Consider the following 19,907-nt stretch of genomic DNA (forward strand, 5'->3'; position numbering starts at 1 on the left):
TTTGTGTTGAAATCAGCTGCCAACAACTGGACCTTTAGCACAATGTCTCCTCTTGGCAAATGTCTGTATGACTAACTACACTTTTTCTGTTCTCTGGCACAGCCTAAACAGTCTCAGGGAAAATACATTCCTGCGAGTAGCAGCATTGGTCGGAAGTTGTGTGGTTGTTGGGACTTTGCTACGGGCTACTGAAGCGACTGTTCCTGTTACTATTGTTATTTGAAGCTGTTGTACTGTACTTATTCCTATGTTACTACAGGCTACTGAAGCGACTATTCCTGTTACTATTATGTTATTTGAAGTTGTTGTACTGTACTCATTCCTATGTAAACCGCCCTGAGCTGCAAGGGAGGGCTGTGTATAAATATAGATGGGGGGGGGGGAGGATGAATGGATAGCTTAGGTAGGTGGCCGAGTGGATGGACAGCAAGCAAGCAGAACAAAATGTGAGTCTAAGAGCAGCTTTAAGACCAACAAAGCTTTATCCAGGGTGTGAACTTTCATGCGCACGCAGAGTCCCTCAACCCGTGCACTACGGAGAATGGACGCCTTCCCTGTCCGTGGAAGGGAGCGCGCGCCCCCTCGCCCGCCGAAATGGACGCGCAGAGGGCGGAGCGACTCTGCGCATGCCCGCCCGCGGTTGCCGGGCGACGGGAGCCGGGAGGGCGCGGAGGGGGCCCCGAGCGGCTGACGTGAGGGCGGCGGAGGCGCCTGCGGGCCCGGCCAGCCTGCCTGCCTGGCTGCGCGACGGCGATGTGAGTGGCGCCCGGCCCCGGCTGACGATGGCGGCGGGGCCTGCGGTGGTGGCGGCGGCCGGGCGGCTGTGGCAGGTGGAGGCCCCCCTGGGCCGCGGCTCGTCGGCCGCCGTCTTCCGGGCGCGCTGCCTCGGCCACCCCCGCGCCCCGCCGGCCGCTGTCAAGGAGTTCCTGCCGCCGGGCTCCGGGCCGGGAAGCGGCGGCGGCGACTACGGCTTCCGCAAGGAGCGGGCCGCGCTGGAGGAGCTCAGAGGCCACCGCAACATCGGTGAGCGGCCGCGGCCCGCGAGCATGGGCAGAGTGCCGCCGCGAGCGGAGGGAGGGCTTCGGGCCAGGCGCAAAATGGACGGGGAGAGCCGGCGCTGGGACGCCGCTGCAAGGGAGGCAAGGCTGGGAAGCACCAGCTGCCCCTCCTCAGGCCTAAGGCTGGCACGGCTTGCGTGGGATTTAGGGATGCCAGGCCCCAGGCGGGACCTGGGGATCCCCCGGGTTTGCAGCTCATCTCCAGGCGACAGAGATCGGCTCTCCTGGAGAAAATGGCTGCTTTGGAGGGTGGACTCCATAGCAATATACACCACTGAGTCCCAGCTCCACCCCCCAAAGTCCCCGCCCCAAATCCCAGCGCCACCCTAAAGTACCCGCCCCAAATCCCAGCGCCGCCCCAAAATCTCTGCTCCAAATTCCAGCTCCACCCTCAAAGTCCCCATCCCAAATCCCATCTCCACCCTCAATGTCTCCAGGTGGTTCCCAACCCAGAGCTGGCAACCCTAGGTGGGTACTGGGAATCCCCTGGAATTCTAGCTCATCTCCAGGCAACAGAGGTCAAATTTCCCCGGGGAAAATGGCCGCTTTGAAAGATGGATGGCATAGGATTCAATTCCACTGAGGTTCCTCCCCACCCCATATTCTGCCCACTCCTGGCTCCACCCCCAAAGTCTCCAGGTATTTCCCAGCCTAGAGCTGGCAACCACAAATTGATACATTCCTTCAGAGGAAATGGTTTCTTTGGAGGGTGGACTCCACAGTATTATATTATACTCCACTGAACTCCCTCTCTACCCTAAATCTCACTCATTCCTGAGTGCACCCCCCCCCCCAATTCTCCAGTTATTTCTGAACTCAGTGATGGCCACCCTATCTGAATTCCATTTTTTTTAAGTGTCATATATAGACAAAGGAAGAGCCTCTTGTGGCGCAGAGTGGTAAGGCAGCAGACATGCAGTCTGAAAGCTCTGCCCATGAGGCTGGGGGTTCAATCCCAGCAGCCGGCTCAAGGTTGACCAAGCCTTCCATCCTTCCGAGGTCAGTAAAATGAGTACCCAGCTTGCTGCTTAGGGGTAAATGGTAATGTCTGGGGAAGGCACTGGCAAACCACCCCGTATTGAGTCTGCCATGAAAACGCTGGAGGGTGTCACCCCAAGGGTCAGACATGACCTGGTGCTTGCACAGGGGATACCTTTACCTTTATAGACAAAGGGTTGCTAGGTGCCCCCTGGGCCACTTTTGGTGGGTAGGGTTGCCAGTTCCGCATTGGGAACCTCCTGGAGATTTGGGGACAGAGCCTAGGAGGGGGAGAGAGACCTCATTGGGGAGCAGTGCCATAGAGACCACCCTCCAAAGCATCCATTTCCTCCAGGAGAACAGATCTCTGTAGTCTGAAGATGAGCTGTAATACTGGGGGATCCCCAGGTCAGACCTGGAGGCTGGCATATCACCTGCTCCCTAATCCTTTGGTCTGGAGATACCATGGTTTGAATCTGGGATCTTCATCATGTGAAGCTGTTACACTGAGCGACAGCTCCTCCCCTCCCCCCCCCCCAGCAGGCTTGATAAGTCAAACAAGCAAGTAGGCCAGCTGGTATAGTAGAGGCTTACTTTTTACTATATGGCAGAGGATTATGGCCCACTTAGGAGAGCAGGTGTCTTAACTGTGACTGCCATCGCAGCTGTGCCAGCGCTTGGGGAGCACATGGAGTAAGCACATAATGACAGCTGTATTTGGGGCTCAGAGGAAATTTCCAGAGACACTGAAAAAGTCAAGGAGGAAGAGATAATACAGAACATTTATTACTTACCCTAGGACTTGGAGGCAGTCTTCCACTATATCTCCCAGGGAACATTCCAGTCACTCCACCTAAAAGAAGAAAATTTCCCCAGTTTTTACTACCCAAAGGAGTTTGAAAGTAGCTTTCAATCACCTATGCTTCCTCTCCCTATAACAGACACCTTGTGAAGTAGGTGGGGGGCTGAGAGAGCTCTGAGAGAGCTGTAACTGGCCCAAGGTAACCCAGCTGACTGCACATGAAGGAGTGGGGAATCAAACCCGGTTCTCCGGATTAGAGGCCCCTGCTCTTTACCACTACACAAAGTTGGCTTGCCAAGCTGCCTTGTGACCATTCTGTCCCTTTTTCTGCATATATGGATCTGAGGGTGATCTGGCTGCCACATCTGCAATATTTGTTGTTGTTAGGTGCAAAGTCGTGTCTGACCCATCGCGACCCCATGGACAATGATCCTCCAGGCCTTCCTGTCCTCTACCATTTCTCGAAGTCCATTTACGTTTGCACCAATTGCTTCAGTGACTCCATCCAGCCACCTCATTCTCTGTCATCCCCTTCTTCTTTTGCCAATCGCTCACAGCATTAGGCTCTTCTTCTGCAATATACATGGGACCAAAAGTTCTTTTGATGTGGGATCCTTCCTCTTCCTCCCCTAACAACAGAAAAACCAAGGCACCCTGCATTCTCTTCTCAGCCCTGATCTGAGCACACTTATTGCTCTTATTGCAAAGAGGTCACCTCAGACTTGCCGAATCATTACAGCTTCATCCTTGATGGGATCTGATCCGGTCAACTTTCTCTACTGCTCATGGAGAGGGTGGTGGGAGGCTTTTCAAGCAGCAGGCGCCTTCCCTGAGATCGGATTCTGCAATAGTTAATTAAAAGTATTCTCCTTTGGCATGAATCTCATCTCTGTGCCTCACATCCATCAGAGACTAACTCGCATCTTCCTTGTGGTATATGCATGCGTTACTCGGAACAACAGTAATGAAGCAAGCGTAGAAGAAGAAGAAGAAGAAGAAGAAGAAGAGTTGGTTCTTATTTGCCGCTTTTCCCTACCCGAAGGAGGTTCAAAGCGGCTTACAGTCGCCTTCCCATTCCTCTCCCCACAACAGACACCCTGTGGGGTGGGTGAAGCTAAGAGAGCCCTGATATTACTGCTCAGTCAGAACAGCTTTATCAGTATCGTGGCGAGCCCAAGGTCACCCAGCTTGGTTGCATGTGGAGGAGCGCAGAATCAAACCTGGCATGCCAGATTAGAAGTCCGCACTCCTAACCACTACACCAAACATGACGTATCCTGTCATGTTTCGGAACCAGTTCCCAAATTGCCTGGAATCCATAGTAGCCTTCTATCCACACTACGTATGTGGAACTAGTGAGGGTTTTGTCTCATTTTCTTTCCTGTTGCGGTTCTCATTTATGGAACTGGCCTTTGTTTCATGGATGATCTAGAACTGCTGCATCTCTGGAACCTCATCCAAGGTGTAAGAAATGGCCAGGTCAGGGCACAGCTGCACAGGGGAATTTGAAGTTTTAATACAGTCAGTCTGATCTTCCCAGGCTACAGGGTACCCATGTGCAGTCTGTGTGGATCCTTGATACTCTGCTTGAGAGCCAGTGCAGTGGAGTGTTTCAGAGCAGCAACCTCTAAACTGGAGGACTAGGTTTGATTTCCTGCTCCTCCATCTATAGCCAGCTGGGTGACCTTGGGCCAGTCACAGTTCTCTTAGAACTGTTCTTAGGGAACAGTTTTCTTAGAGCTGCCTCAGCCCACCTACCTCACAGGGGTGTCTGTTGTGGGGAGAGGAAGGGAAAGGTGTTTGTAAGCCGCTTTGAGATTCCTTCAGGTAGTGAAAAGCAGGATTTAAAAAACAGGTCTTCTCTTCTGCTTAATAAATTAGGAAAAGCCTAACCCCCTGCCCAGGCTTCTTCCTGAGCCAATCCCCTCTCACCCAAACTCTGCCATTTGCTCTATATCTTGACGGTGTTAACATCAGGCCTGGGGAGATGTTTTAACTGATGGGGCAACTGTGGTAGTATTTTAGTTTAATTTTAAGGTTTTAAATATTTTATTGTCCATTATTATTACTCTTGTTGTAAGCTGCCCCGAGGCGTTTTTGGGGAGGGGCGACCTAGAAATCCAAGGAATAATTAAAATGAATTAAACTTCTGCCTCCTTCAGCCCTGTTTGTGCAGTCCTCAAGAGAAAGATCATTCTAAGCAGCATGTGAAATGTCACGGAACTTGAGAATAAAATATTTCCTGCTTATATAGTAGCCATCTGCAGCAGTGAAGGGATCAAATATATTGTGTGGAGGGGGGGGGGGGGGAGTAGCCACAGAACCAAGAGCAAGAGGTTGCATTTTGGAACTTGTAATTACACGACTGCAGGTTAAGTCGTCTGTAGGAAAATACAGACTTGGATTAAAGATTCCCAGACAAGGGGAACACCACATCGCTGCAGATGTTCAGCTTGAGATGTGTTGGATCTGTGCAAATGACTCTATATATTTGAAACGTCTAGCCATATTAATTTGAGCCATGACCTTCTCTGTGAAGGAGCTACATCCTAAACAAACCAAAATATTCCAGGGAGGTAAGGATAAGGCAGTTGGTTCCTTGAAATGCTCTGTCAGTTATATTTTGACAAGATTGGTGGGGCTGCATTCCCTAGAGAAAGTTGATCTGTCTTGCAGAGGGTGCTTAATTGTCAGTGGCAAGCACCCCAGGGAGACAGCCTGAACACCACTGCGGGAATCGCTTCAATGCTCCACCGAGAGCTGCTCCCAGGTTCCGAAAAAGTGAGCTCTGACTCGCGATAGTCTGTGCTGAAAGAAATGTCTTCAAGGCAGGGGCCCATATCCCTTCGAGCCTGTCAGCACCTTTGTAGTTCTGACTCAGCGTAGTGGGCACAGCCCAAATGTCAGTGCCCCAGAAGGTGGAGCCAAGGACAGAACAGCGGCCGCAGCTCACCTTCAGTCACCCTGCACAAATCTTTGCATTGTGGTGGCAGCTGCTGCCAAAGCAACATTAATAAGAGTCTGCACAGCCATTCAGAATTCTTGCTGGGCAAAAGCGCCACGTGTCCCTGCCTGCTTTCTAAAATACATGGGTGCCAGGAAACATGCCAGCACGCCCCATAGCACCCACAGGCAGCACACTGGGGACCCCTGCTTATAGGTGCCATTGGAGTTCCACTTTGTTTTCCAAGCCATGCAGGTGGCGCAACAAGTCTTGCTGATGCTTTCGCCCGTTCTCTGTTTGCAGTGACCTTGTACGGTGTGTTTACGAGCTGCTCGTCTATCAAAGGCCCCTCTCACTCTCTCCTCCTGGAGTTGCTGGACATCAGCGTGTCAGAGCTCCTTGTGCATTCCAGCCAGCACGGCTGCTCCATGTGGATGACCCAGCACTGTGCCCGGGATGTCCTGGAAGCCCTGGCGTTCCTCCACCACAAAGGCTACGTGCACGCTGACCTGAAGCCCCGCAACGTCCTCTGGAGTGCGGAGCAGGAGTGCTTCAAGCTCATTGACTTTGGACTCAGCTTCAAGGAAGGGAATCAGGTTGGCCAGACAGTGTTTCAGTGTTCTCTCTCTCTCCCTTTCTTTCTCTCTCCCTATCTCTCTTTTTCTTTCTTTCTCTATTACTCTTTCTCTCTCCCCCTTTCTTTCTCTCTCTCTCTTTCTCTCTCTCCCTCTCTCTTTCTTTTTCTTCCTCTCTGTATTTCTCTTTCTCCCTCTCTCTCTCCCTTTCTTTCTCCATCTCTCTCTTTTTCTTTCTTTCTCTATTACTCTTTCTCTCTCCCTTTCTTTTTCTCTCTCTCTTTCTCTCTCTTTCTCTTCTTTCTCTTTCTCTCCCTTTCTTTTCTCTCTCTCTCCCCCTCTGTGAAGGCAAGGGGACCACCCAGCAATCAGGATTGCTTCAGAAAGCCAGGTTGCTGGATATTTTTCAGTGGTCCTTGCCAGCTGAAGCTAACTGTAGTCCCACGGCCCAACATTTGCTTGCCAATTCCCCCCCCTTCAAAAAAGTTGAAAGATGGATCACTGCACATGGTGTGTGTGTGTGTGTGTGTGTGTGTGTATATATATATATATATATATATATATACATACATACATACATACATACATACATACATACATACATACATACATACATACATACATACATACATACATACATACATACATACACACACACACACACACACACACATACACACCACTTCATCTTACAGATGGTAAATTGGTTGTGCCAGCTTTTGTATTTTGTTTCAAAAACCTGCAAGGCCCTTTTTGTCCAAAGAGACCAGCTGGACAAAAAAAGAATGTATACCATGGGAAGCGATATCTCTTTCAGAATACTTTCGGCTCTGTTTGAAACGAATGTCTGTCTCCAGTTACAAAACTGTTTCGTAGCTGTCTCCATGAGCTAAGAGCAGGAAGCCTTCCTTATGTCTTGTGTATGTTTTTTAAAAAATCTCCTGAATCCTTTATGCAAAAAAGTTAGTAATTATACATGCACTTCTATGTCACTGTTGACCATAACATCATGTTATCCAGTCTGAGCCTTCGGGGAGGGCGGTATATAAATACAATAAATACATTAATAAACGTTCCCTTAGAATACTGTGAAATCGGGCAGGTGTAGCTTCTTATGGCATGGTTTTAAGTGACAGCACTTTAAAAACAACACCCTGTTAAAGGGATCGAAAAGTTTCTCTCCAGGCTTTTGCCACTTCTAATGGGTCCTACTGATTGCTAAGATCAATAAAACTTCTGCCTCCTTCAGGCCTGTTTGTGCAATCCTCAGGAGAAAGATCATTCCAAACTGTGTATATTTTTCAGTGTGCGAAATCATTCTAGGCCATTATCACACCACACTTTGTAATTAGCAGTGGGGTGAAGGGGGTGATAATTAATTCACGAGGGCTAGATGTGTACTGTTAGAGCAATGAAGCTTATCTGTTAAGAGCGTTTACAAAGATTCAAGCCAGTGTCACCAGTGGGGCTTGTCGTAATCTTCTCCAGTAGCCGAGTGTCAGAAAATCCAGAACAGTGCAAAAGGTGCAACTGACTCGCACTTACAAATTGACACTCTAAAGCAGTTTTTGATTTTTCTGTAGGATGTGAAATATATTCAGACAGATGGGTACCGGGCTCCTGAGGCTGAGCTACAGAACTATCTGTCTCAGGCTGGACTGCAAGGTGGAACCCAGTGTACTTCTGCTGTCGATCTCTGGAGTCTAGGAATCGTGCTGGTCGAGATGTTCTCAGGGATGAAACTGAAACACATTGTCCAGTCTTGGGAATGGAAGGTGAGGAGCGAGAGAAATCGGTGTGCTTGTGTAGTTTTAACCTCCCACCTCCCAGAAGATGCCTTACGGTTTTGGTGGGAGTCGCTCCTCAGGAGCTTTAAAAACTCTGCCTCTCTTGAAGGCCAGCAGCATCCTGTACAGCAGAGGTGGCCAAACTGGCTCTCCAAACGTCCATGGATTACAATACTGGCAGGGGTTCATGGTCATTGTAGTCCATGGATACCTGGAGAGCCACAGTTTGGCCACTCCTGGCATATGGCTTGAATTTGCCTAGCTGGAGAGATGGAATAGTAAGAACTTCTCATGTGCCCACTGGAAGCCAAGCTGTAGCTTCCTTCAGGGAAAGGCGCAAGGGGACAAAGCAGGTCAATCCTATTCAAGCCTTCTTCCCCAGCACAGAATCTTCCACTCATTAGGCCCCTGTAAATCTAGCTGTACAATCCTGGCCACAGTGAACTTCTGCAAGAGAGGAGTCATTAACCAACTTCACCGCATCGGGGTGCCCACAGACCTGATAATGAGGGGTGAATCCATCCAGGCAGTTAGCACAATTTAAGTTGCTCTAAAGTTTTCCTAAGAGATGATGGCAGATTTCACTGCCTCCTCTCTCCTGCTGCAGTCCGCTTAGCCTCCTGAATTTTTTTCCATGGGGTTAGCTGGCCTCCAGCAATTATCTGCAGCAGATAAGACAGAGTTGGCAAAAAAATAACAGCCTTTGCTTGAGCAAATTTAAGTGCACTGAAGTTTCCTCATCTGAGGAAGAGCGCTTGCACTTGAAAGCTCACACCTTGAATGAATCGTTGTTGGTCTTAAAGGTGCCACTGGACTCTGATTTTGTTTTGTTGTGTTGGTTTCCTTATCATGGTTGGACTCCCCTCCCCACTATGGCATATATTCTAAGTAAGTGAATTAACTGCATTTTTTAACAGAGAGAGAGAGGAAAATTTAAATCTGAGAGAGAGAGATTGCTGTTTCTTGTTAAACATGAGAGCCAGTGGGGTATAGTGGTTAAGAATGGCAGCTTCTAATCTGGAGAGTTGGGTTTGATTCCCCACTCCTCCACATGCAGTCAGCTGGGTGACCTTGGGTCAGTCACAGTTCTTTTAGAGCTCTCTCAGCATCGCCTACTTCTCAGGGTGTTCCTTGTGGGAAGAGAATGCGAAGGAGATTGTAAGCCACCTGAAGATTCCCTTGAGTAGTAAAAAGCAAAGTACCCAAAACCAGCTGTTCTTCTCAAGATTTTTCCTTTTCTTTTCCTTTCTAGGCAAATAACGCTGCCGTTATTGATCACATTTTTATCAGCAAAAGTGTGGAAAATTCAGCCATCCCAGCTTATCATCTCCGTGACCTCCTCAAAAGGTATGTTGACCCTTAGGGAGAAGAATGGTGGTAGGGATTAGGGTTGAGCACTCTGGTGCGGTTTGGCCGCTTTGGCGATAACTGAAGCCTGAGGTGGCCAGCAGTGTGGACAGGAGAGGTGGTACCAGCGATGGCACACCAGCCAGCACCCGCACACAGACACAGAGCTCTACGCCTGTGTGTGGGTGCCAGCTGGTGTGCTGCCTCTGCCCCGCCGTGGCGCTGGTCTCCTCGGGCGTCGGTGATCACCGAAATGGCCGAACCACTCCGGATTGCACAATCCTAGTAGAGATGGGTAAAGTGATGTCACATGTCCAAGCTTGCACTGGAAGTAACATGGTGACTCTTCCCAACCCCCATATTTCCCCTGCCACCCTGTGGGAACAACAGACAGGTAGCAAGAGGGTTCTTGGCAAAGCAGGAAACTTGTGAAGCCTAGGGAGATGATCAAGTAATCAGTTTTCTCCTTGCGGTTCTAGGCCAGGCTTACTATCAGCAGTGCTGGAGCAGAATCTGTTTCCTGCAAAAGATATGGATCGTCCTTTAGAGTTCCTCAAACCATCTGACGTAGTTGGTTTAGCTACAGGTTAGCTTGGAAATTGGTTGGATCAATAAACCATTTTATCACACTCACGTTTACGTGCTATAATTTTAAAGATGGCTGGGGCAGATTGGTTGGAGTGTTTTTTCTTCCCCCTAGCTGTATTCTAAAGCCTGAACTAGACTAGATGTTCTTGCAAGTCAAGTCGGGGTTCTCCTGACTTGCCTTGCTTTCCTTGCATCCAGAAGGCAGCTGCAAGGAACTTATTTGCCCAAGTGCTTCAGGGCCTAATTCAGACCAGGGCAGAAGGGATCAGTGTCCCACCCCTGCTCCAATTGTTCTCCCAAGCTTCATGGGGATTGCTGTTTCACCCACAGGAATGAAATTGGAAGAGAGATTGGGGAAGCCAGGCACAGTGAATGGGAGCTTTCTAGCATGAACTGTGCCTCTTCAAGCCTAAGGGGAAGGCTTGCACACATTCCCCTAGGGACGCCATCCCCCAGTTTAACAACTCATCTCCAGGTTGAAGAGATCAGTTCCCCTGGAGAAAATGGTTGGTTTGGGGGGTGGACTCCCTAGCATAATACTCCACTGAGGTCCCTCCCCACGCTAAATCCCATCCACTCCTGGCCCCACCCCCAATGTCTCCAGGTATTTCCCAACCCAGAGCTGGCAACCCTAACCGTGGCCAGTATCACACACACCCCATCTCAATTCAAGGTCTTTTTACTGATCTTTTTAATTAGAGCTCACAGGGATTGAATCTGGGACTTTCTATTCCTTGTGGTCCAGTTTCTGTTGTAGTTTTGGTCTGATCCTCTGTGGTAGGGGTGGCCGTGGAAATCTGGAGAGTTTAACTCCCCAGCCCTGCGGTATAAACCCATTCAGTACCTCATTAATAAACTAAGCTGAAACTAAATTTAACAGAACGAAATTCCAAGCAGAGCCTCATCCAGAGATCCAAAGGCCAAGAATCTGAAATCTTCATGCAGCACAGTGACTGAATGCTCCTTCCATTTATTTATCTATCTACTGAAATATTTATATGCCACTTTTCCACCGCAGTGGCTCGGACAGCTTGCCAAAAACAAATTACCCACAGCTAACAGTATCTTCCTTATGATATTAGTTGGGAAAAGCCCACTTTAAAAGAATGGCCTTACCTTTCTAATAGAAGGCAGACGGAACTGGGAAGCTTTGCACCTCCCTGGACTGAGCATTCCATAATGATCGGGAAAGAACAGGGCCAGGTTGAGTCAGAGGGACTGATTATCAAGTGACAGTGACCATGGCTTCTCCCCGTAGCTGCTGATGCCTCGCTAGAATCAGAGAGAGAGAAAACCTATCCCTAGACTAAATATTTTTAAAATTTATACAGAATAAAGTAAAAGCTCTCTTCGTTCTATGCTGTTTTATTGTAATGTAGAATCCAACAAGAACGGCTTCTAGATATATCCCGTTTTCAAAGGGTAATTTTCCTCAGTGGTTGTCCTCTCACTTTTAAGTATAATGGTAATCCAAATAGATAATTCAATGCCTCTATTAGTTTAAAGCAGTGGTCCCCAACCCCCAGTCCGGGGGCCGGTACCGGTCCGTGGCTCAGTCGGTATCGGGCCATGGCTCCTTCTCGTCCCCGGCTGCTGCCTCGGGGGCTGCCCTGCCACTCTGCCACTGGCTCACTTTTGATGCTCTCCAGTGGCCGCCATGGCTGTGGCTCCCCCTCGGTTGGCACTGCATAGCTGCTGCTGGCAGCGCCCCCCAGCGGGCGGCGGGAAGTCAGGGGCGGCGGCAGGAAAGCAAGTGGAGCAGGGCCTCAGGCGGCGGTGGCATCCCTCGGCAAAAGACTACCCCCCCCCGGGCCTCAGTAAATTTGTCAAGCGTTGACCGGTCCCCGGTGATATAAAGGTTGGGGACCACTGGTTTAAAGCATACACCAGCCTTTGGCTCTGCACTCTAGGGATGCTAGTAATCCAACTGCAGTGCCTTTGTTTTTGCACCTGAAAAGATGTCGGGAGAAGGGACAAGAGTTCCCAGTGCCACCAGACTACAACTGTTTCTAAAAATGTTGCCAGCGGCCACAGGAAGGACCCATGACTACTGTCACTTATAGTATTGCTCCGAGTGCACAGATCCAAGAGATTAGTTATTTATTTATTGTATGATGTGTGTAATGTAGCTCAAGGGGTAGTCAACCTGTGGTCCTCCAGATGTCCATGGACTACATTTCCCATGAGCCCCTGCCAGCGTTTGCTGGCAAGGGCTCATGGGAATTGTAGTCCATGAGCATCTGGAGGACCACAGGTTGACTACCCCTGATGTAGCTAAAAGATCTGAAGAGTGTCTAGCAGGCCAGGCAAGGGACACTCAGAAGGGGTTTGCCATTTCCTGCCTCCGTGTCATGACCCCTAGTGTTCCTCGGAGGAACTACCGCCCAGATCCTTGGAGGTCTCCCATCCGAATCCTAGCCAGAGTTGGCCCTGCTTCGCTTCCAAGATCTGACAGGGTTGGGATTGCCTGGACTATCCAAGAGGGGAAGCTCAGAATTGGTCAGCGAGGTGTCCGCTGTTGCTGAGGGGACGAATTCTGCCAGTGTGTGACTGAACTCCTGAACAAAAACTTCCAAAATTGTATTTGTGCCTTTTCCAGTGATTTTTTACCTCGCACTCTGAGGATTCCCTATTAGGTTGCCATGCAAAGTAAAGACAGCTTTTTGTTTCCTAGCATGCTTCACGAGGAGCAAGAGAAAAGAGCAACTGCTGCCGAGTCCCTGTGCAGTCCCTTCTTCAGCATTCCTTTTGGTAGGTCCTATAAAACCTTAATGTTTTTTTTTTAATAATAGGCTGTTTAAATGTGTCTCTTCTCAAGGTGGCTAACAATCTTCAGATTGGCTAAGGATTGGCTTCTGGACTTCTTGTGACCTCGATGGGGCATGCTGTTAGTCTGAGATGTTTCTTCTGCACATGTGCACACTCCTCCCTCCCCCTTTCTGTTTCATTGAAGTTCCAAATCATGATATAGTGACCTCTTCGAACACAGTGGAGTCCTGGGAACACCTTAAAGCGGGGATTCCCAACCGGGAGTCCATGGACCCCCGGGAGTCCGTAGGAGCTCTTGTGTGGGGTCTGCGGCCTTTCCCCCTTTCCTGCCTTAACTTCCATTGCTCTCCTCAAGCATGAGTGAGATTTCTTGTGGTTTCTGCATCTGGGAAGGGGCAGAGTATTCATGCCTACTCCCACCTTAAACCAACTCCTGTCGTCCCCCCCCCCCCAGTCCTCGACATTGCCTGTTAGCGCAGGTGGTTATGTCACTTCTGGTGGCATGTCACTTCCAGGAGCGTGGCAGGGAGGCATGGCCAGCTGTCATCACTTCCGGGGCTCTTCAGAGCCTTAAAAATTATTTCGGGGGCTCCTCCCTAGTCAGAAGGTTGAATAGGGCTGCTGTAAAGTCAAAAAAAGATATGCAGTAGCTTGAGCTTTCGTGACAAAAGCCACAATGTCTTGTGAACCAGGTTCCGTAGGGCCTGCAAGGCAGAGCTCTTCCGCCAAGCATTCGGCTGGAGCCAGTAATCCTATAAGATCAAGTGCCCCCCCACACACACACACAAAAGTCACTCCCTTGGAAACAACTGATCAGAACGCAACCTACAATGAAATGATAACGATGTTGGTGTTGCTGCTGGTTATAAGTCCTGTTAAATGGTTTTGAAGATATAATACATTCTTTTTTTAACGCACTTTTATTGTTACCTATTATTATGCTGGACCGGCTCATGGGGAGAGCGGTATAAAAATTGATTGAATGAATGAATGAATGAATGAATGAATGAATGAATGAATGAAATTAAATAAGGTCCACAGCAAAATAAATAATACTGTTCCCAGCAGTTGAACACGGCTACCCTTCTGGCACTGATAACTTCTCCAAAGCACCTATGCAGTTTATCCAGACATAATTATAGAGGTCAGTTGCAATGACTGGCACATGACAGGAAAGCGTGGTAGGAAAAACAGAAGATGGGGCTTTCATATTACTGAGGATAGAGTGGACAGATTCTAGCCTCTCTTGTCAATTGTTGCTGTCTTCCTTTGGTGGAATAACTTGTTGCTCTTTGAAATCGTATGCTCCGTACAGCTCCCCACATTGAAGATCTGGTGATGCTTCCGACTCCCGTATTAAGGTTGCTAAATATTTTGGATGATGCTGCTCTTCAGAACGACAAAGAATTCGAAGGTGCGTATCCTGCCCTTTCTCACAGAGCTCCTGACTGTGAAGCAGGCCACAGAATAGACTAGCAAGGGAAGGTGCCTTAAGATGGGCCAGAGAAAGCTTCCGGCATCTGCCCATCCCATAGGGCAGCCTTCTCTGCTGCTTAAAGCAAGATTGTGTTTTCTTTCACTGCCGCTGCTGGAAGTACATAGGATGCCAACTGCACAATTCTCTCCTTATGCCTGTATAAGCAGCTGTGGGTGCCGTTAGCATGACTTGCCCTTCCAAGATTTTGAGCATATCTTTATACAGTTTTCGCTGTATTCATATTTGGCTAAGGGCCAAGTGGGCAGAGAGGGCGGGGCCAGTCCTCATCAGGACAGACAGCAGTTCTAGCCAATCAGGTGAGGGTACAATCTAGGCCCTCACCAGGACAGGCCAGAAAGGCTTCTAGGCCCTCACCAGGACAGGCCAGAAAGCCATGGAGAAGCGGCAGGACACCGTGAGTAAAGACGGAGGCCTTCCCCTCAGGCCTACAAGCACACCCAGTACTTTTCATAATCCGTATTTTTGATCATTTGCTGTTGCATCCTGCTTGTTCTCCAAGAGTCCTATTCTGGGTCAGTGGTCTATTACTGGAATGCTCAGACTTTTTGAGCCTGCCAGTGCCTTTGGAATTCTGACCTATAGTGATCGATGCAACCCCAGCAGAAGGCAGGAGGCAAAACCGACCCCAGGTGTTCGGGAGTCAGGTTACACACGAATGGAATACAGCTCTCAAAACATTTCAGGAAAGAACGCTGGTTAATACAATGCCTTTAAAATTAATAAAATGCCTTTTGAATTGTTTAAAAATTATTTCTACCACACACGAAACCTTATCTTCAGTCACACAGAGAATCTTAGAATCATAGAGTTAGAAGGGATCTCCAGGGTCATTTAGTCCAACCCCACTGCAGAATGCTGGGAATTCATAACTACCTGCCCACCCACAGTGACCCCAATTCCATGTTCAGAAGATCCCCCTTCGCCCCCCCCCCAAAAAAAACCAACAACTGGCTAATTTGGCCTGGAAGAAATTCTCCCAACCCCAAAGCGGTGAAGGTTCAAGGAGGTGGCAGGTTACAGTGGACGAGCAGTAGGGTTGTGAGTGTCCTGCATAGTGCAGGGGCTTGGACTAGATGACCCAGGAGGTCCCTTCGAACTCTATGAATTCTATGAAAGTGATGATTGGCATTTCCCTGGGCCTGCAAGAAAAGGCATCCTTAAATTGTGGTGGCAGCTGCTGCCTGTGTGGTTTTTAAAAATCTGCCCAGCTATTCAGCTCTCCAGTGTCCTGTCAGATTTCCTACAGGGAAAAGGCCACACCCACTTTCTACAAACTTTCATCAGGTACCAGAAAAAGTGGCAATGGGCAACACGTTGGGGCCCCATGGTCTAGTCTCTTAACCACTGAACTCTTTGAGGCAGAGAAATAATGATTTTGCCTAAAGTCTGTACGTGAGTTTCGTTCCTGAATGGGATTCCTGTGTCCAAAGACTACGCTGTCTGTTTGAGGCACAACAGGTTGGCTCAGCTAATGGTGGACCGAGCCTTGCCAGGGAACCAGGAACCCTCCTCTGACAGATGGTGCTCTTCCAGTCCAGAGGAAGATGCCCTGCAGGGGAGAAAGGCTCTTGCTTTGCTGCATGGAACCATCAGTTCGAATCCCACCCTTCTTTGATTGGCCCCTTACGCTGTCTTTCTCATTTCGCAGATATCGTGGATGATATCAGAGAAGAATGTAGTAAATACGGGCAGATAGTTTCCTTGTTTGCTCCAAAGGAAAATCCAGGCAAAGGCCAAGTAAGTACATGGGAAGGGGGATATGAGCTTTATTTTGTTGGCCTAACATCACGGTGGTTTATAATTTCCCATTAAGACTGTTGAATAATATATGCATTCCCTGCACCTGCAAAGCAGCAGCAATTTGGGGCTCTCAGGAAAGGTCACCCTACAGCAGGTTCATTGGCAGCTCCGGTGGAGTAGTTTGGAAGCCCGTCCCCACGCCCTCCCTCAGAATCCCACTGCACTTCAGATGGGGAGCAATCCTGGAGGTTGAATCTTATGCCTAATCTCTTCCCTGTTCCAGAATAAGAAGACAGATGTGTTGGGTGCAAATGAGAACTTGATGCAATAATGATACATGCAGAGTTCTGCATCTGGGTCTCAAGAATGAGAAGCATGTATACCTGATGGGAGATAGACTTCTGGGTAGCAGCATACATGAATGAGATCTTAGGGTACATGTGTTCTGTTAGTTAAATATGAGCAAACAGTGCAATGCGGTGGTAAAAAAGGCAAATGCCGTCTCAGGCTGTATCAACAGGCACCACATCAAAATCACAGGATGTCATAGTCCCCCTGTATGCCTCATTGGTCAGACCGCACCTGTACTACTGTGTGCAGTTCTGGAGACCTCGCTTCAGAAAGGATGTAGACAAAATTAAGACGGTGCATAGGAGAGCGACAAGGATGATCTGGGGCCTGGGGAAAGGCTGAAGGACTTGTAAATGTTCAGCCTGGAGAAGAGGAGATTGAGAGGAGACATGATGGCCCTTAGTATTTGAAAGGCTGTCACTTAGAAGGGGGCAGGAAGGGGTTCCTTTTGGCAGCAGAGGATAGGATCTGCAGTAATGGGATTAAACTACATGAAGAATAGTACCAGCTAGATATCAGGAAAAACTGTTCACAGTCAGAGCAGTGGAATCAGCTGCCTAAGTAGGAGTTCAGCTCCCCCTCACTGGCAGTCTTCAAGCAATGGCTGGACAGATGCCTATCATGGATGCTTTAGGCAGATCTTGCATTGAGCAGGGAGTTGGACTCTTATGGTTCTATGAATCAGAATCACACAGAGCTGGAAGAGACCACAAAGGGCCATCCAGTTCAGCCCCCCCCCCCCCCCCAGCTTCTCGAGGGCTTAAAAATCACACACTCCTGACCAGGTGCTCATCCAATCTCCTAAACTTCCAATGAAGGAGATCCCACCACTTCCTGACAAACAGAAAATGCTTTCTAACATTAAAGTGGAACCTCGTGTCCTGTAATTTTAATCCATGGCTCCTAGTCCTTTTCTCTAAAGCTGCAGTAAACCGGTTGGCACCCTATTCAACATCTTTCCCTCTTACACAGTTAAACACAGTTATCCTGTCCCCCCTGGCCCTCCTCTTCTCCCAGCGACCCAGACCCAACTCTCAACCTCTCCTCACAAGGCATAGATCCCAACTCCCGAGTCATCCTAGTCACCCTTTTTTGAACACACTCCAACTTGTCAATACCCTTCTCGAACTACGGTGCCCAGAACTGGACACAGCATTCCAAACGAGGTCTAACCACTGCGGACTGGAGTGGTATTTTAACTTCCCTTACTCTAGATCAGAGGTTCTCCACCTTACCTGCTCAGCAACCCCAACTTGGCGGCAGTGTGCGTGCACGGGTAGTGTGCGCGCATATGCGCACATGCGCACAACATTTGAGGCGGTGTGGAGGTGGCCGTTTCCATGGCTCCAACGCCCGCCGCCAGTTCCGCCCACCCACCTGCCGCCCGCCGCCGCCACCATGGGCAACCTGGTGACCCCGGAGAAGGGGCCAAGTGACCCCAAATGGGGTCGTGACCCCTAGGTTGAGAACCACTGCTCTAGATTCTATGCTCTTAGCAATGCAGTCTAATTCCGCATTTGTCTTATTCGCTGCCATATCGCCCTGTTGGCTCAAATTCAGCTTACTGTCCACCAGGCCCCTTTCATTGTGCCAAACACCGAGGAGATTAACTATAGCCCCCCCCCCCCCACCTCCCCATTTCATTCCAGGTCTTTGTGGAGTATGCAAACGCCGGTGATTCCAAAGCAGCCCAGCGAGCCCTGACCGGGAAGAGGTTTGACGGCAAGTTTGTTGTGGCCACCTTCTACCCACTGAGTGCCTATAAGAGGGGATACGTTTACCAAACGGTGCTTTAGTCTCCGGCCACAGTCAGGAGAGAGCAGCATTGTCTCCCCACACACACACACACACACACAAACACACCTGCCTGGCTTTGCCCGAGTGGTCGTCTCTCCCCGCCCGCCCCCCACTCCCCCAAGTGATGGAACCCGTGCGTCCGCCCTTCCATTTGGCCACTCGCAAAAGCGACCCGGATCTGTTTTTTTTGGTTTGGTTTTGACAAAACCCGCCCCGCCCGCCTCTTCCTCGGCGAATTCTGCCGAAACTGGAATCCTAAACTGTGAAATGGAAGCAAGAGTTTTCTAAGCCGCCAAAACACTTAGGCCTCCCTGTTGCCGCGTTGGTTAAAGCAACCCCGACGCAAGAAGCAGCGAAAGGCAATGGGAAGGGTGGCCGTTGTCCTGAGAATGCAGGGAAGCCTCACCGGAGCTCCTTGTGTCGCCAGGCCAAGAAACAGGGAAATTTGCTTCTCTGGGTATTGGGGGAGAAGGCTGGGAGCCCAGGCCGAGCCGTTCATGCTTGCCCTGGGCCCGCAGAAAACCCCTGCTGAGCATCATTGTGACCGAAACAGCAGGGACACTCACCTTGGGAAAGCGTCTTATTCCAAAGACAGAACATGGTCCGAAAAGCATCGGTCTGAGGGAAAGACGCAGCTGCACTTTCCTAGGCAAGGCTAAGGCTGAATAGACACCGGTGAAAGTATTGCTTGCACTTATAGGGTTGGGTCCAGGTGGAGGATTTCTGCAGATGGAGCTGATTTTGTGGGTTTCCCCTATTTCTGCAGCAGTTTTCCAACTCCCCGTGTCCTGTCGTTCCTGATGGCCCTGAGGGATTAGCATTTGGGGGAGGCATTTGGAACTGCAGCAGAAGAGGGGAGGCAAGAAATTCCCTCCCTGCTTGTGGAAATCCCTTCTGCTTGTGGAATTTTCTCAAGAATCGTAGATGTCACTTCTTGAAATGTGTAAGAGCCCTTCCTCTCGGGAGCCACGCTGTTTAAAGTTACATTTGGGCTTGCATTAGAAAGCTGTGGCGTCTCCACAGCGCTTCTTTGGACGGAGGCCTTATTGCGAAGGTGATCCTGGTTTGTATTGGGGGTCTTGGCAGTATTATGTTTGCTAGCCAGGCAGACACACCCTTCTAGGATTCCGTTCTGCTCCAGTCTGGGTCCGGACAGACTTGTCTGCGTTGTAGATACTGCCCAGACTACGGAGGTGTTCTTGCCATCCAGCAAACGGGAATGCCGCTCCTCACCTTCCTTGCTCTCGGAGGAATTAATGCTCTTGAGGCAGCTGGGCGTGGACACAGGTGGAGGAATGTATGCATGATGCACACAAGCAGATGCTGGGAGAACAAACCTGTCTTGGTCTTATGCAGTAGCAAAATACAGAGAAGTAAGAATGGGTAGCTTTGAGGGGGTGCCGTGAAAGTGTGTTGGCTTGACTGGGAGGACAGGCAGAAGAGTCCAGCAGCTGCTGCTGAGGTCAGGCACTGGCCTTGTGGGCAGCTGCTAGGAGCAAGGGAGACAGAATCCTTGGGGGCAGGAGGCTGTTACTCAACAGTCCATCCATTGAGCCAAGATGGGACCAGATGCTCAAAAAAGACCATCAGGCGGTGAATTTGGTGAAAGTGCTGCTCTTTTGCCCTGATCTGGTATTGGCTTCAGCTGCGTTAATATAATCTCTAGGCAGGGC

The 19,907-nt window shown here is 49.6% G+C and overlaps 1 protein-coding gene across 1 annotated transcript; it reads left to right on the plus strand.

The window, feature by feature from the left end:
• The first annotated feature begins 611 nt into the window (after positions 1–611).
• On the plus strand, positions 612–19,907 carry UHMK1 (U2AF homology motif kinase 1). The gene is made up of 8 exons (XM_077332290.1): positions 612–1,023; positions 6,086–6,378; positions 7,941–8,132; positions 9,397–9,491; positions 12,754–12,830; positions 14,164–14,262; positions 15,995–16,083; positions 18,087–19,907. Exons 1-8 carry the CDS (start codon positions 627–629, stop codon positions 18,231–18,233), a joined length of 1,389 nt encoding a protein of 462 aa, XP_077188405.1. The 5' UTR covers positions 612–626; the 3' UTR covers positions 18,234–19,907.

The sequence above is a fragment of the Paroedura picta genome, chromosome 4 (assembly GCF_049243985.1).
Source record: "Paroedura picta isolate Pp20150507F chromosome 4, Ppicta_v3.0, whole genome shotgun sequence".
NCBI classification, from domain to species: domain Eukaryota; kingdom Metazoa; phylum Chordata; class Lepidosauria; order Squamata; family Gekkonidae; genus Paroedura; species Paroedura picta.